The sequence below is a fragment of the Sebastes umbrosus genome, chromosome 3, assembly GCF_015220745.1.
Source record: "Sebastes umbrosus isolate fSebUmb1 chromosome 3, fSebUmb1.pri, whole genome shotgun sequence".
In the NCBI taxonomy this organism is placed as follows: domain Eukaryota; kingdom Metazoa; phylum Chordata; class Actinopteri; order Perciformes; family Sebastidae; genus Sebastes; species Sebastes umbrosus.
In genome coordinates, this window is record NC_051271.1 from 1,411,780 (window position 1) to 1,423,616 (window position 11,837).

Genomic DNA, 11,837 nt, shown 5'->3' on the forward strand with positions numbered 1-11,837 from the left:
AACCACAAAGATACACTAAACAACCACAAAGAGACTCAAAACAACAACAAAGAGACACTAAACAACAACAAAGAGACACTAAACAACCACAAAGAGACACTAAACAACAACAAAGAGACACTAAACAACAACAAAGAGACACTAAACAACCACTGAGACATGTTTTATATTTGATGATATTTTAGTAAGAGTCTTTTCTCGTCTGCTGCTGTTTTAATTTCTCTCTGCCATTATTTGAAAAGCAGCTTTTATTTGAGAGTTTAACAGTATAGTATATACAGTATACAGTGTGTGTATATATATATATATATATATATATATATATATATATATATACTGTATACTGTATATAGTAGTTGAGTAGTTTGTGTTTCTACATATAAACAGCCGTGTTGTTCTCATGCATGACCCGACTGCTTTTTGCCCATTGCACTTTCTTTTCCGCTGCTTCCTCATTGTCACCGCCTCACCTCATCACCAGGTGACATCGCTGACCTGCCAGGTAAGTCTCCGCTCACCTTTCTGCTGTCCCTCATCACCGATCATCTGTTGACATTCATGTGGTTTAACGTGTTGGTGTCGTTGGCTGGCGGGGTGTAGAGGCTGAAGTGTCCGGTGAGTATCAGCAGTCAGGATCCGGTTCAGGTCTGTAGCTCGACCCCCCCCATAACCACTCAGAGACCAGGTCTACACTCATGTGGAATCAGATGAAAACACAGATTCTTCTGAGACAATCCATTCACACTAAACCAAAGAAAACCAAAGACGGTTTAACGTGGACTTCCTGTCAAAATCAGGGAAAAATCATCAGTATTGTCTGCTCTGAGACGCTGGGGGCGTGTCACTGGGGGCGTGTCACTGGGGGCGTGTCACTGGGCGTGTCACTGGGGGCGTGTCATTGAAGACGCTGAAACCTGAAACCTCTCTAAATACATCCACACCCATAAGCGGGGAAGGTGCAGGACAGGATACCTCAGTAGAGGGAAGAGCCCAGCGCCGAATCACCGTGCGACGGGCGGAGTGGGGAAATGTGGCGTACGGAAGACCGCTTACCGGTGTCGCTCGGGGGCCTGAGTCCTTCTGATCGAGGCTCAGCCCGACGACGGTGTGAGACCGGTAACGACCCCGTCGCGCAGTCTGCCCGGGGGATTCAACTCGGGGGATTCAACTCGGCAGGTTAGGGACGGCCGCTCGGTGTGGGAGGATCCTGAACACAAAACTGGCAAAAAACAATTTAACGGTCTAACTCCACAATCCAGAACTACAATGTTCGGTCTTTGCAACGTGTTTTCAGTCATTATTTTCAACATTTACAATGTGTTTAGAAACAAATCTCTGAATTTTCTTTACACGGCCTTTAAAGGGACTGTTTGTAACTTCTTACACGTATAAATCATTGCTAGTCGGTGTCCCATGCGCGCTCACGTGTGGCTACGCTGATCAGACTCAGACTCCAACACAAACTACAGTGAAGCACCAAAACCTCTTGGTTGTATCTAGTGAAGTCCGTCTGTTAAACAATGTTGGCCGCGGTCGAAGGACGCGGGGGAGACCGTAGCTTTGGTCTCCAGGACCGGAGTCTCTGCTCCTCTGCCTGCCTTCACTCACACACCGCGCTCTCTCTCTCTCCACCTCTCACCTGCATGCGCGCACACTACGCGCGAGCAACAGGACGCTGACTTTAGTTGACTTAACGGCCACAGGTGTTGCTGTTAACAAGACATTTCAGATTCTTACAAACAGTCCCTTTAAGATTATCTCGCCAAAAAGAGCTTCCTGTGGAGGAAGATGAAGAAAGCAATGTGAATGTGGAAACGTTAGTGTGGATGGAAAACTGTCAGTAAACAGTGTTTTCAGATGTCTCCACGTTAGTGACAGTAACTAAAGCAAGCGGGCCTGAGACCAGAACCTGAGATCTGGCCTGAGACCAGAACCTTGCTTAGCGCCTCCTATCAGCATGTAGCCGGGCTAGCCTGGGTTCTGACTCTGTGTGCTGTCTGGGCTGGTTGTGATTCAGGATTTCAGGGTTTGAATGTTGTTGAACAGCTCTCCAGATTTATGAACCCTCTACAGCCGTGATCACATGAGACTTTTACTTTGAAGGAGATGTTTTCACAGCAATATAAAATAGATAAGAGAGAGAATTATGACCTGTCTCTAAACATCTTATAATATACACTCACTGGCCACTTTATTAGGTACACCTTGCTAGTACCGGGTGGTCTTCATCTGCTTCAAGGTTGGACGTGTTGTGCGTTCATAGATGGTATTCTGCATACCTTGGTTGTAACGAGTGGTTATTTGAGTTACTGTTGCCTTTCTATCATCTCCAACCACTCTGCCCATTCTCCTCTGACCTCTGACATCAACAAGGCATTTCCGTCCACACAACTGCCGCTCACTGGATCTGTTCTCTTGTTGGGACCATTCTCTGTAAACCCTAGAGATGGTTGTGCTTGAAAATACTCAGACCAGCCCGTCTGGCACCAACAACCATGCCACGTTCAAAGTCACTTAAATCCCCTTTCTTCCCCATTCTGATGCTCGGTTTGAACTTCAGCAAGTCGTCTTCACCACGTCTAGATGACGTAATGCATTGAGTTGCTGCCATGTGATTGGCTGATTAGTTATTTGTGTTAACAAGCAATTGAACAGGTGTGCCTAATAAAGTGGCCGGTGAGTATATATTTACAACGACTGATGACAAGAATTATTTTTAATCAAAGGAATATTTAAATAAAAATACAATCTTTTATTTCCTAATCAATTGTGTGTTTTTATGCAAATATCCGCTATAGATGACAAAAACAGAGTAAAAGGATAACATGTAGAGTTTCTGACGGTTTACACTGACTTTGGGACGGTTGAAATAATTTTTCAGGACGTTTTGGGGCGTGCAGTTATTTTCATCTCCGTTCATTCTCACGTAAAACGGGTATTTTTCTTTCAACTCGTGTCCCAAAATAAAATTTCCATCTCCCTGGATCATATTTTTTTCGGCGCCGGTACGACGGGACGTTTTTAAGCTCGAGCCCTGCTGCGCAGACTAATCGTCCCCAATCTGCGCTGACTTTAAAGCTTCAGAAGGAAGTGTTCCTGTGTGGTCACGGCCAGAGGTGTGAATAGTGTTTGTGTAGATGTGCATACAGGATGGAGTGTTTTCATTTTCCTAAACTCTGAATCCAAAACGCAGTCGACCAGTTGTGCTCTGTTGAATCAGCATGTTGGTACCGGTCCGTCCTCCTGAACAACATGGAAGTAGTGAATGATCCTTCAATAGATGGACGTCCAATCACCTCCATCTCCTCCTCCGGCTCCTGAATCCTGTTCTCCCTGATACTCAGCATCTCCACTCCTCACTTCCTTTGGTTCCATTAAGGTTCCTCACCTCCTCAGTCCATCGTTTCCTTCATTCCTTGGTGTTTTGTCTCCTTGATTCCTTCGTTCTTTGGTTCCTTGGTCCATCAACTCATTGATTGTGTGTCCATTTTTATGCTGTTTCTCTGTTCCTTGGCTCCCCTGTTACCTTAGGTCCTTGATTCTTTAGGTTCCCCAGGTCCTTGTGTGCTCATTACCTTGGTTCCTCGGCCCTTTGGTTCCTTAAAGCCTTGCATGTTGCTACCATGGTGCCTGGTGAACCTCTAGTCCTTTGCTCCTTGATACTGTGGATCTTAGATTCCTTGGTCCTACTGTTCTTTGGATCCTTGGTTCCACAGTTTCAAGTATCCAACCAAAGGACCAAAGATCTAAGATGCTGAACATATAAGGAGATGCCTTGTTTCCTTGGCTCCTTGGCTCCTTGGCACCACAGTTCCTGGGATCCTTCGGTCCTGGGTTGGTTCTGTGGTTCCCTACATGTCTGATCTCCTCTCCCAGGCCTCGCTCCGTCCATCCATGTTTGGGACGCCATGACCAAGCAGACGTTGTCCATCCTCCGCTGTTCCCACGCTAAAGGTGTCGGCTACGTCAACTTCAGCGCCACCGGAAAGCTGCTGCTGTCGGTGGGGGTGGAGCCGGAACACACCATCACAGTGTGGAGGTGGCAGGAAGGTACAACGTTTATCTTTATATGTTTTTAAGACGGCTGTGGCTCAGGAGGTAGAGCGGCCATCCACTAATCAAGAGGTCGGTGGTTTGATCCCCGGCCCTGCAGTCTGGGCAAGACACAGAACCCTGAATCTGGTCTGGCAGGCTGCTACCGGTATATGAATGTGTGTGAACGGGTGAATAAAAGACGCTCAACAACGCTACATTTTAGTTTTAACTGTTTATTTATACAGAACATAATTTACTGTGAATATACCGCAGATAAGTATCCACTGGGAAAGTGACCTTTGACCTCTCGGACAGGCACCAGAGTGACTTGTAAAGGTGGCCATGCTGAGCGGATCTTCGTGGTGGAGTTCAGACCGGACTCCGACACCCAGTTTGTGTCGGTGGGAATCAAACACATCAAGTTCTGGACTCTGGTCGGAGGTTCGCTGGTGTACAAGAAAGGCGTGATCGGGTCGGTGGAGGACGGACGCATGCAGACCATGTTGTCTGTCGCCTTCGGTGCTGTAAGATCCGTTTCTTAAAATAACACAATACATCTGTAGTTTAGTTAATGAACTCGTAGTAAGTCAGTGATTTTATCTCCAGAACAACCTGACGTTCACCGGCGCCATAAACGGAGACGTGTACGTATGGAGGGAGCACTTCCTGGTACGAGTGGTGGCGAAGGCGCACAGCGGTCCCGTCTTCACCATGTACACCACCCTGAGGGACGGACTCATCGTCACCGGGGGGAAGGAGCGGCCGTGAGTACCCAACAACCAACCAGCGCTTCATATTCACACATCTGTCTGGTAACCAAAGCTAGATGTAGCTAACGTTAGCCTTGAATGTGAAGTGATGTCTTCTAGCTCTACACGCTGCTACTACTAGAGACGATGGAGAGACGACCTGGTTCTATAGACCCTTTAATGGGGAGGTCACGGTGTTAGCTGGAGGCTAACTCTAGCAGTGGGCTAAAGTTACACATCTGTCTGACAGGACTAAAGAGGGCGGCGCCGTGAAGCTCTGGGATCAGGAGATGAAGCGCTGCAGAGCGTTTCAACTGGAGACCGGCCAGCTCGTGGAGAACGTCCGGTCCGTCTGCAGAGGGAAGGTACGACCGCGTCGCCGCCACGCAACAATTCTACTGTTTTCAATTCAACTTTATTTATACAGGCACAATATCAGTAACTAGCCTCAGCTGGGTTTACAGTCTGTACAACACACGACCGTCACAGCGGGCGAGGAAGACACCGGGAGAATAATAATAGTCTAAGTAATACAATTACAACACGTCGATCCATATGACAGAAATGATTCATATAATGAGAGCAGTAATAGTAATAATCATAATAATAATAATAATAACAGCAGCAGCACTGGATATAGTAGAATGATAATAAAAGCAGATCATAAAACTCAAAAAGGACTCAGTCACAGGTTATGAAAAACCGCTGCAGTTTGAAGGTGAAATGCAGTTTAAATATGCACATTATGGGACGCCCCGGTAGCTCACCTGGTAGAGCGGTGTAGCCCCGGTAGCACACCTGGTAGAGCGGTGTAGCCCCGGTAGCACACCTGGTAGAGCGGCGCCCAGATACTAAGGCTGAGTTCTTACCTCAGCGACCCGGGTTCAAGTCCGACCGGCGGCCCGTTGCTGCGTGTCATCCCCTCTCTCTCCTCCTTTCTTAGTCGATCCACTGTCCTGTCAAATAAACGCCCCAAAAAACGCCCAAAATAGCAGATTATGGAATGAGCAGCATTATTTTATTTTATTTGACGATGGAACCGAGTCGCATCAGAATATCTGCAGAACAGCAGCTGATGGAAGAAACGTGGATTAACAGTTTAGTTCCAGAATTTCCAAATTTGCATAAAATGTTTGTTCCTTACTTAATGAGACGTCTTAATAAAAGGCTGCAAGTTGTTTTACGCACGCTGTTTTACGCGCGCTGTTTTACGCGCGCTGTTTTACGTACGTACGCCGTTTTTCACACGTTTTACGCACGTTGTTTTAGGTATGTTGTTTTACGCATGTTGTTTAACGTATGCTGTTTTACGCACGCTGTTTTACGCGCGCTGTTTTACGTACGTACGCCGTTTTTCACACGTTTTACACACGTTGTTTTAGGTATGTTGTTTTACGCATGTTGTTTAACGTATGCTGTTTTACGCACGCTGTTTTACGCACGCTGTTTTACGCACGCTGTTTTACGCATGTTGTTTTACGCATGTTGTTTTACGCATGTTGTTTTACGCACGTTGTTTTACGCAAGGCTGTTAAGTCACATGACACAATAACAAACAGGAAGTGAAAGGTCAGAAAAATGTTTTATTTCTCTGTTTCCATCATGTTGTCAGACACTGATAATAACAATCTCAGCCTGTCGGTGGCAACAACAAGAACTTATGTTGTACGTAAACTGACGGTACCAGGTTGACCCAAACAATTACATTACAGCTGGTTCAGCGGCTGCAGCGTTCTCCCTCAGTACCGGACATGTTTCAGAAAGTCTTGTCTTCATTAGTCACTGAGACACAGAAACATGGGAGAATAGAGTCCAGGTTGAAAAATACAGAAGTCACCCTTCAATTATTGTCACTGACCCAAACACTCCCTGATCCAGGGTAAGATCCTGGTGGGAACCAAAGATGGCGAGATCATCGAGGTCGGGGAGAAGAACGCCGCCTCCAACACCATGATCAACGGACACACTCAGGGAGGGATCTGGGGTCTGGCAGCTCACCCTTTCAAAGACGTCTTCATCTCCGCCAGCGACGACGGGACCATCCGAATATGGGACCTGGCTGATAAGGTACCGGTCCGAACGCTGAGGGTGGACCGTGGGAACGTTTGAACCATTTACTCATCGCTTCTGTTATCTGGTTCTGTTTTGGTTCTGTGGTAGAAACTCCTGAACAAAGTGAGTTTGGGTCATCCTGCCAAGTGCACCTCCTACAGTCCCAACGGAGAGATGGTTTCTATCGGCATGGAGAACGGAGAGTTCATCGTCCTGCTGGTCAACTCGCTCACCGTCTGGGGCAAGAAGAGAGACCGCAGTGTCGCCATCCAGGACATACGGTACGGCAGCTGGTACCGGTACTGGTACTGGTACCGGTACTAGAACCGGTACCAGTATCTTTAACAGATATCAGGACATATGGTGCGTCAGCTGGTACCGGTACTGGTACAGGTACTAGTACCAGATATCTATAAAAGATATCAGGTCATACGGTACATCAGCTAGTACCTGTACTAGTACTAGTGCTAGTCTATAACAGATATCAGAACATGCGTCATCCTTTAACAGTTCTGTGTTGTTCCTCAATCAGCTGTACATGTTTTGGGTTTTCTTGTGGTTCAGGTTCAGTCCAGATAACCGGTTCTTGGCGGTGGGTTCCGTTGAAAGCGCCGTGGACTTCTACGACCTTTCTCTGGGACCGTCCCTGAACCGGATCGGCTACTGTAAGGACATCCCCGGCTCCGTCATCCAGATCGACTTCTCTGCTGACAGCAAACACATCCAGGTTAGAACCCTCAGAATCATGACAGAAGTGAACCGGGTCAGTTTGGTCGGGACCAGATGTAGGTTTCATTACTGTCAGTGGTCTTGGTGACCTCTGACCTCTGACCAACGCCTCCTTGTATTGTGGTGAATGAAGCAGCTGTTGAGCTCAGTGAAACTCTTCATACATCGGTGAACTGACTGAACGTCCTTCGTCTCCAGGTGTCCACCAGCTGCTACACTCGGCAGGTGCATGAAGTTCCGTCGGGGAAGATGGTCACAGAGCAGCCGGTGTTTGAGAGGATCACCTGGGCTACCTGGACCAGGTGAGACGGGTCTCAGCTGCTCTAACACACTGTGTGATGAGTCAACTGTTCATTTTACTCAGGGCATCGTGCACGTTGTCATCAGGGGGCACTTCCCACCATAGTCAGGGGCTTAGGGAACCTACCAGTGAGCCTAGGGAACTAAATATAGAGTCTAGGGAACTAAATATAGAGCCCAGGAGAACTAAATGTAGAGCTCAGGGAACTAATTATAGAGCCCAGGGAACTAAATATAAAGCCCAGGGAGCTAAATATAGAGCCTAGGGAACTAAATATAGAGTCCAGGGAACTAAATACAGAGCCCAGGGAACTAATTATAGAGCCCAGGGAACTAAATATAAAGCCCAGGGAGCTAAATATAGAGCCTAGGGAACTAAATATGGAGTCTACGGAACTAAATATAGATCCCAGGGAACTAAATATAGAGCCCAGGGAGCTAAATATAGAGCCCAGGGAACTAAATATAGAGCCCAGGGAACTAAATATAGGGCTCAGGGAACTAAATACAGAGCCATGGGAACTAAATATAGAGCCTACGGAACTAAATATAGAACCAAGGGTACTACATTTAGATCCTAGGGAACTGAATATAGAGCCTAGGGAACTAAATATAGAGCCTACGGAACTAAATATAGAGCCTAGGGAACTAAATATAAAGCCCAGGGAACTAAATATAGAGCCTACGGAACTAAATATAGACCCCAGGGGAACTAAATATAGAGCCTAGGGAACTAAATATAGAGCCTAGGGAACTAAATATAAAGCCCAGGGAACTAAATATAGAACCTACGGAACTAAATATAGAGCCCAGGGAACTAAATATAGAGCCTAGGGAACTAAATATAGAGCCTACAGAACTAAATTTAGACCCCAGGGGAACTAAATATTGATCCCAGGGAACTAAACATAGGGCCCAGGGAACTAAATATAGAACCGATGGTACTACATTTAGATCCCAGGGAACTAAATAGAGATCCTGGATCCTGTTTGTTTTGTTTTCTCAGCATCCTGGGTGACGAGGTTCTCGGCGTTTGGCCTCGTAACACGGAGAAGGCGGACGTTAACTGTGCTTGTGTTTCCCACGCCGGCCTCAACCTGGTGACCGGCGACGACTTCGGCCTCATCAAGCTCTTTGATTTCCCGTGCACGGAAAAATTTGTAAGTGAACTTCGTATGACGATGATTCGTCGAAGCCCTCAGACATTTTTCTTTGGATGAGTCTGAAACAGATAACCAGGTCACTTCATCACTTTGTTCTTTTCACAGGCAAAACACAAACGCTACTTCGGTCACTCCGCTCACGTCACAAACGTTCGCTTCTCCTGTGATGACAAGTACGTCATCAGCGCCGGAGGCAGCGACTGCAGGTGAGACGAAGGCAGACCAGATGTCATCAGTGTGGGAGAAATCAGAATAATAACAAGAGCTGATGTGTTTATTAAACAGATTCATGATTCAACAACAAACACAAGAAACAAAAGAGGCCAAGATTAAATCGCTTCTGAGACATAAAACTGACTCACAGTCCCTAATAAAACATCTGAAAGTGAAAATGAATCAACAAATAATGTTTATTATTATTCGCCTTAATATGAACACATAATATAATATAATAATAAACACCTGATATGAACTAATAATATAATATGATATAATAATAAACACCTGATATGAACAATCTGACCATAAATCATATTTACTGTGAAATAAACACATTTCTCTGTTTCTTCCCTCCAGTTTATTTGTGTGGAAATGTCAGTGAGCTCCCCAAAAAAAACCAGGAGTCCACCGGAGTCCACCACACACCACCTGAGACCACCGGAGACCACCGGAGACAACCAGAGACCACCAGGGACCACCTGAGTCCTCCATCAGTCGAGTCTCTTCTCCTCCTCCTCCTCCTCCTCTTCCTCCTGTGATGCTGCACTCACCTGTGCTGATGCTTCGGACTCTTTACCTGAGACCGTTCAGGACCTGAAGACTGAAACACGTGTGAGCGTTTCAGTCTGAACTGTATTCCCTGCTGCTGACAGACTCCCGTCTCGTGGGATCAAACCTGTGGCGTTTTGCGCTGCAGGACGCTCCGTCTCGGAGCCGACGGTACTGTATTTATTGTGACGTTAGTTCTTCAGATGATTTCACGTGAAGCTGAAGCAGCGGTCGGTTGATTTATTTCAGGTGTATTTGTGTCGGTAAATTTGTCCAAAATAGATGTGAGAACGTGAGAAGTCCAGTTTGTCCAGTTGAACCCTTTTGAGAAGTCGTAACGTAGTGTAGCCTGGTAGCGTAGCGTAGCCTCGTAGCGTAGCGTGTTCCTGTGTGTCAGTACGTGCCTTTATCACAAACTCTGACCAAACATTTGATACAACTTTATTTATAATCGTGGTGCTATGAAACGTGATCATTTAGGGCTTTTTACAGGTACGGAGGATGAGTCCTGTCGTTGTGTTTAGTATCTCGTACTGTCTGATGATGATGATGATGATGATGATGATGATGGTGATGATGATAGGTAGAAACACTGTAGAGGAAAGATGGATCTTAGTTTGATCCCAGCTGTTTAAACTGAAAATGTGAAACTAGTTTGTGAAAAAAAAGAAGAGTTCTACCTCAGAAAACAATAAAGTGAAACTAAACGATATTTAAGGTATTTCAATAAATATGAATAGAGTTTATAGAGCCGACGGAGTGTTTCTGTCCTCTGTTGTCTCTCTGTTCTCTGTCTCCTGTAGAAATAAAACCTCAACAGAGTCTGAACGATGATTCAAAGGCTTTGACTCTCTGCAACAACGCTTTAACATTACTCCCGTTGCTCCTGTTACTCCTGTTCCTCCCGTTGCTCCCGTTCCTGCTGTTCCTCCTGTTGCTCCCGTTGCTCCTGTTTTTCCTGTTCCTCCAGTTGCTCCTGTTTCTCCTGTTCCTCCTGTTGCTCCTGTTATTCCTGTTCCTCCTGTTGCTCCTGTTCCTCCCATTACTCATGTTACCCCTGTTCCTCCTGTTACTTCTGTTCCTTCTGTTCCTCCTGTTGCTCCTGTTATTCCTTTTCCTCCTGTTGCTCCTGTTGCTCTTGTTCCTCCTGTTCCTCCCGTTCCTCCTGTTGCTGCTGTTCCTCCCGTTCTTCCCGTTGCTCCCTTTTCTCCTGTTGCTCCAGTTGCTCCTGTTCCTCCCGTTGCTCCTGCTGTTCTTCCCGTTCCTCCTGCTATTCTTCCCGTTGCTCCTGCTGTTCTTCCCGTTCCTCCCGTTGCTCCTGTTCCTCCCTTTACTTCTGTTACTCCTGTTGCTCCTGTTCCTCCCATTACTCCTGTTACTCCCGTTTCTGCCATTCCTCCCGTTGCTCCCGTTACTCCAGTTATTCCTGTTACTCCTGTTCCTTCTGTTACTCCTGTTTCTCCCGTTCCTCCCGTTCTTCCCATTGCTCCAGTTACCCCTGTTACTCCTGTTACTCATGTTACTCATGCTCCTTCTGTTCCTCCCATTACTCCTGTTACTTAATTTACTCCTGTTGCTCCTGTCCAACATTTTAACGCCACGCTAACGAGCACATGTTTACCGTGAACGTTAAGAGTTTTGTACCATAATAAAAGATGAGTAGAGATGATACTGGTATTATATTGGTTTGGTACTGGTGGTTCTGGTTTTGTTTGCAACAGCAGATTGATTTAGTAGTAAAATGAAAGATGTTGGTGAGTTATTGTGAGAATGTTGTTTAGATAAACTGAAGATGTGAAGTTCCGTCCACGTTGTCGTCCTGTCTACAGCCTGAAGAACCACTGAGTGACTTCCTGTCGTCTCCACAGTCGGATGCTTCAGATGGATCGTCGGTACGACGGCAACACTTTTCAGATAGAAACTCATTTTCAATGTGATCAATAACTCTCGTGTGTTCTATCAACACCAGCAGTTAGTTTGTACAAGTGTAGAACTACTTTGGTATAATTTGAGTTTGAACCTACGTTGTGCGTTGTTGTTT

The 11,837-nt window shown here is 46.1% G+C and overlaps 2 protein-coding genes across 11 annotated transcripts in view; one reads left to right on the forward strand and one right to left on the reverse strand.

Moving 5' to 3' along the window:
* The window catches only part of LOC119484979 (echinoderm microtubule-associated protein-like 6), a 30,832-nt gene extending 20,208 nt beyond the window's left edge, over positions 1–10,624 (forward strand). For 3 of the 10 annotated variants that reach the window (XM_037764182.1, XM_037764183.1, XM_037764184.1), the window contains exons 32-44: positions 482–502; positions 601–615; positions 3,877–4,050; positions 4,351–4,559; positions 4,642–4,799; positions 5,035–5,149; positions 6,663–6,851; positions 6,945–7,117; positions 7,401–7,563; positions 7,764–7,867; positions 8,872–9,025; positions 9,134–9,234; positions 9,605–10,624. In XM_037764182.1, coding sequence (XP_037620110.1) covers positions 482–502; positions 601–615; positions 3,877–4,050; positions 4,351–4,559; positions 4,642–4,799; positions 5,035–5,149; positions 6,663–6,851; positions 6,945–7,117; positions 7,401–7,563; positions 7,764–7,867; positions 8,872–9,025; positions 9,134–9,234; positions 9,605–9,629 — 1,601 coding nt within the window. In that variant the 3' untranslated portion in view covers positions 9,630–10,624. Of the gene's footprint in view, positions 1–481; positions 1,095–3,811; positions 4,051–4,350; positions 4,560–4,641; positions 4,800–5,034; positions 5,150–6,662; positions 6,852–6,944; positions 7,118–7,400; positions 7,564–7,763; positions 7,868–8,871; positions 9,026–9,133; positions 9,235–9,604 lie in introns of those variants that run through there. The other 7 variants (XM_037764185.1, XM_037764186.1, XR_005206154.1 and 4 more) reach the window with 7 other exon arrangements.
* Positions 1–11,837, reverse strand: part of LOC119484981 (NACHT, LRR and PYD domains-containing protein 12-like) — a 956,516-nt gene that overhangs the window by 747,029 nt on the left and 197,650 nt on the right. The window lies entirely within an intron of this gene.